Raw genomic sequence first — 4,699 nt, 5'->3', positions numbered from 1 at the left:
GTCATAATATTATGCTTTACGACTCGTAAATAATATTATGTAGTGCATAATAATAGTATAAATATAAATTATAATATTATTTTAAGTAATATTGTGGACTGTGGTACAGTGGCACACCGTAATCGGTAATTCGTATTTCGTATAAGACGCTTTGTTATGAAATGATAACGTCTCTAATAATAAATAACCGAATACAATGTATTGGGAATTCCTATATTCACATTACATGTCGTGCATCAACACTCCTCGAGAGTGTCTACGTTTATAGATTTTCAGCAGTGAGCAGATACTAACAATATTCAATATTGTGTGATAATAAATAATAATAATAACTATGGGTGCTAATAAAATTTTCGTATTTACATTGAGCATATTATAAGCGTTGATTTTATAAAATCGTTGTATATTGTTGTTAATTTTGTTGTTTTGTCTGTGTTTTTTCGCAATTTTTTTAAATTTTAATTATGAAACCCATTCAATCTGACATGAAAAAAAAACGGCTATCTGGTGGAGCTCGAAGAATAATAAAAGAAAAAGAAAAGATGGTTAAAGGAAATACTAGTATTTTATCTTTTATAAATACACATACACCTTCTATATTACAAGGTAAGAATTAAGGTTTTAGTACCTACCAATAAATATTAATTATTTATTATTCACATTATAAAATATATAAATATTACTAATCACTTATCTTTTAAAAAAGGTATGTAGAGTAACTTATTTGTAAATCAATTGGAAAAAACGCAATTTATTATACACAGCAATCAGCATACATTTATTACTGAAGGGCGGATTTTAATGCATTAAAAATGTTTACTTTATTTTGCTTCAATTTTTATAAATTTAAACTATTAAAAACAAAATAAGTATAATACATTTCTGTTCTAAAATATTAAAATAATAATTTATAAAATAATTTTAACTTAAGTAGGAGTATTTATTAAAAATTAATAATTATACCTTAATTGCAAAAAATTATTATAGCCCTTATTGTAACCTTTTCTTATCATAAACAATTTTTGTTTCTATAAACTTAATTAATACAATTTTCTAAAATACTATAGCTACCTATTGTGAAAAAAAACATGGTTCAATGTTAAATATCATGTAAATAATATGTAGTAGATAGGTGTAAATAGAAGTAAATATGCTTTGAAAGGAAAATAATTCAGAGTATGCAAATTGATGCCACATTTGACATACCTATAGAGTATAGGTACATATTTTTATCTTTATATTTTAAAAGTTAAAAAATTTATTTCATGCTACCCCCAGATACTTTATATTAAGTTTAAAGAAAAAAATTGCAAATGCATAATTATTTGCACTTAGTTACAACTTTATTAGTATATAAATTACAATTTTCAAAAAAATTACTGCATTCAAATTGTTTAATTAAAATAATAAAAATACAAATTAGAATAGTAAATTTTAATGTGTATTTAAATTTTTATTTACTTAAATAATTTTCTTTTAGTTCTGCCACAGCCAACAATCACAAATGTTGAAGATAGTTCATATGAAGAAAAAGATTATGTTCTTAATAATGGTCCAATTTTAAATAAATATACAAATAATGATTTTGAAGGTAAATTAAATTGTTTTATTAAAATAACTATAAAAAATATATATATAAAAAAAATTTCTTTATCAGGTACTTCAGTACAACCAGATACCAATAAAAAATCACTGGACATAGTCTTTTCATTTTTGATTGATAAATGCCAAGATTTCCCTTCAGATCCATATTTATTCAAAAATATTACGTTGTCGAAGGCATTAATTAGAGCTCTTATTGAAGTAGGTCCTTGTCAGCCAGGAATTGAAAAAAAATTCAAATTTCCAAAAAATGAAAAAGGTAACTAAAAAGGTAACTTTAATCCAGACTGGTATGATATTAAATCAAGATCCGGCTTCCATTTCAAAAGAAATTGGCTAGTATTTTCTCCTAAAAGTAACAAAATGTACTGCTTTTCTTGTTTTTTATTTCGCACATTATCAAAACATAATTCTAATTGGTCTGACCCTGCCGAAGGAGTGAATAATTTTCGTAAAGGACTAGAAAAAATTATCAAACATGAGACATCTAGTGATCATACAAATACTGTAAAAGAATATTTAGTTTTAAAAGCACGATTACAAAATGATAATACAATTATACATAATTTAATGCGAGCAGAAAAGTCTGAAAAAGAACATAATCGTAATGTTTTAAAACGTCTAATTGATGTATCTCTATTTCTTGCAAAAAATGGTCTCCCATTTAGAGGACATAAAGAAAAATTGAATGATGGAAAATCAAATAATGGACTGTTTTTAGAACTTGTTAAGCTTATAGCAAAGTATGATGCAGTATTATGTAAACATCTATTAGAGTCAAAAAGAAACCAAACTTACCTAAGTAATTTAATTCAAAATGATATAATTGAAGCTATGGCTCAAGAAACGTTACAGTTAATATTGAAAGAAGTAAAGATAGCAAAATATTTTTCTATCATAATTGATTCAACTATTGATATCAGTCGAGATGATCAATTTTCCTTAAGTATACGATTTGTGGATCAAGGTGGAATAATTAGAGAACATTTTTTGTGTTTTGAAGAGTTACCAGGGGCTTCTGCAGATAACTTTTTTGATGTTCTTAAAAAATGTTTAAAAAAATTTGATTTAGATTTTTCTATGTGTAGAGGTCAGTCGTATTATGGTGCTAGTACAATGTCTGGCCGTTATTCTGGTCTACAATCAAAAGTCAAAGAATTATCACCCCTTTCTTTGTACATTCATTGCTGTGCTCACAATCTAAATTTAGTTTTAATTGATTCTATCAAATCTTCCATCGATGCAGTTTCCTTCTTTGGTACTTTAGAATCATTGTATACTTTTTTAACTAGCAGTTTGCCTAGATTGCATATTTTGGAAGAAGAACAAAAAAAACAAGTAGAAGGTATTGTTTTGACATTGAAAAAACTTTCAGAGACAAGGTGGGCTAGTCATAAACGTGCTGTAGATGCAGTTTATTTTAGTTTACCTGCAATTGTTAAAACATTAAAGAAAATTAGCAAAGGAGAAATTCCTAATACAAAACAAAAAACTGTTTCTGAAGCTCAGGGTTTACTTTTACATATAATAAATTTTAAATTCAGTTTTTTTTTTAATTATGTGGAGAACAATTTTAGACAAAGTATACATATTATCAAATTATTTACAGAACTCTTCAATTAATCTATTAACAGCTCATAGCATGATTCAAGATTGTTTTACTGATATTGACTCTATGAGAACAATTGAAGTTTTCATGGAAGTTAAAGAAAAGGCAATAGTGTTTTGCAATGGATTTGACGGTAGAAAGCAGTTTGATGGACCTAGATGTAAAAAAATAAAAACCAATTTTGGTGAAAGTACAGAAGTTCAGTCAATAAGTTCAGTTGATGAGCGATTTAGGATCAATACTTATTTTGTCATTTTAGATGCATTTACCAATGTTTTAAAATATCGCTTTGAAGATTTTTCTAGTATTGTAAGAAAATTTGAAATCCTTGATCCAAAAAAATCTTTTGAAGGTAGACCCAGTAATGAAATTTTAGTTGAACCCCTTATAGAACTTTCTACATTTTATCAAGCAGATGTTGAACAAGAAAATCTTATTTTGGAGTACAAGTCATTTTGTTCTATTTATAACCACTTAATTGCAGAAATAAAAAATAAAAAAGTATTTGACAACAATATGTTAAAATTCATGATAGAAAATGATATGATTTCTTCATATCCAAATTTATCAACATTGTATAAAATATATTATACTCTGCCTATAAGTAGTGCAACTGCAGAAAGGTCATTTAGTAGGTTGAAGCTTATAAAAACATACCTCCGTTCTACAATTGCTGAGGATAGGTTGTCTAACTTGGCTGTTTTAAGCATAGAAAGAAATGTTGCTGAAGATATGGATTACAACAATGTTATTGAAACATTTGCCAAAATGAAGAAAAGAAGAAAAACTTTTTAGATGCTCTGAATTAAAATTTGTAAAAAACGTATTCTATAGAAGAAAATAAAGGTACCGATTTATTTGTTCAACTGTTATTTCTTTAAAAAAAAAGTGTTACCAGTAGTTAATGCTTTAATATATTATTAATGGTTTTAAAAATGTCATAATTTATTATGAAGGTCTTTAAATAATTACCATTTTAAGGTAGTTAGAATTATAGAAGACGTAGAATTATTTACATTTTAAAATTGATAACCTTTTGTATCATTTATTTATATTGTTTTTCACAAAAAAACATGTATGAGTAGGTATAACATATTTTTTATTTAAAGCACTAAGTCATGATTCGAGTTAAAGAGGTATGAGGACATTTTTGTTTAAATAAATTAACTTGCTTTTAAAAAATTTGCGTGACCTCTAAAAAAGGATGGCCTCTACAAAATGTCTCTGACCCACCGTTTAAAATTCCTAGACACGCCACTGTTGACACGTAAAACATAATAATACGGTTTGTTGAGAGTACCTAATATTTATTGCATATGATGTAATTCAATCGACGACCAATGCCTAAACCAATGGTTCGTTTATACACGGGTACACATCGAAATAATAAACGCATAGACAAATTTTACTCACCGGTCTCCGAAGTGTCTGATATAATAAAATAAAAACTGGATAGGGATGAAAATGAAATGAGAACTGAATTAAGAA

At 26.5% G+C, this 4,699-nt stretch overlaps 2 protein-coding genes across 2 annotated transcripts; both read left to right on the top strand.

Moving 5' to 3' along the window:
• Positions 1 to 464: 464 nt before the first annotated feature.
• Positions 465 to 3,701, top strand: LOC111037323 (zinc finger MYM-type protein 1-like). The gene is made up of 6 exons (XM_022319846.1): positions 465 to 606; positions 1,481 to 1,552; positions 1,658 to 1,861; positions 2,183 to 3,112; positions 3,180 to 3,628; positions 3,696 to 3,701. The coding sequence occupies exons 1-6, from the start codon at positions 465 to 467 to the stop codon at positions 3,699 to 3,701; spliced, it is 1,803 nt and encodes a 600-aa protein (XP_022175538.1).
• Positions 3,702 to 3,727: 26 nt separating this feature from the next.
• LOC111037314 (52 kDa repressor of the inhibitor of the protein kinase-like) lies at positions 3,728 to 4,006 on the top strand. The gene has a single exon (XM_022319834.1). It carries the CDS (start codon positions 3,728 to 3,730, stop codon positions 4,004 to 4,006), a length of 279 nt encoding a protein of 92 aa, XP_022175526.1.
• Positions 4,007 to 4,699: the final 693 nt, after the last annotated feature.

Source organism: Myzus persicae, unplaced genomic scaffold (assembly GCF_001856785.1).
Source record: "Myzus persicae strain clone G006 unplaced genomic scaffold, MPER_G0061.0, whole genome shotgun sequence".
NCBI lineage: Eukaryota > Metazoa > Arthropoda > Insecta > Hemiptera > Aphididae > Myzus > Myzus persicae.
Note: the sequence above shows the minus strand (reverse complement) of the source record. Positions and strands in the feature narration are given on the sequence as shown.

What these genes read in the sequence shown, in the direction of transcription:
- LOC111037323 (XM_022319846.1), top strand. Translation starts at nt 465, where the DNA reads ATGAAACCCATTCAATCTGACATGAAAAAAAAACGGCTATCTGGTGGA. An exon ending in TACACCTTCTATATTACAAG is followed by an intron (nt 607 to 1,480) that starts GTAAGAATTAAG and finishes ATTTTCTTTTAG; the next exon opens with TTCTGCCACAGCCAACAATC. An exon ending in AGATTATGTTCTTAATAATG is followed by an intron (nt 1,553 to 1,657) that starts GTCCAATTTTAA and finishes TTTCTTTATCAG; the next exon opens with GTACTTCAGTACAACCAGAT.
- LOC111037314 (XM_022319834.1), top strand. Translation starts at nt 3,728, where the DNA reads ATGTTAAAATTCATGATAGAAAATGATATGATTTCTTCATATCCAAAT.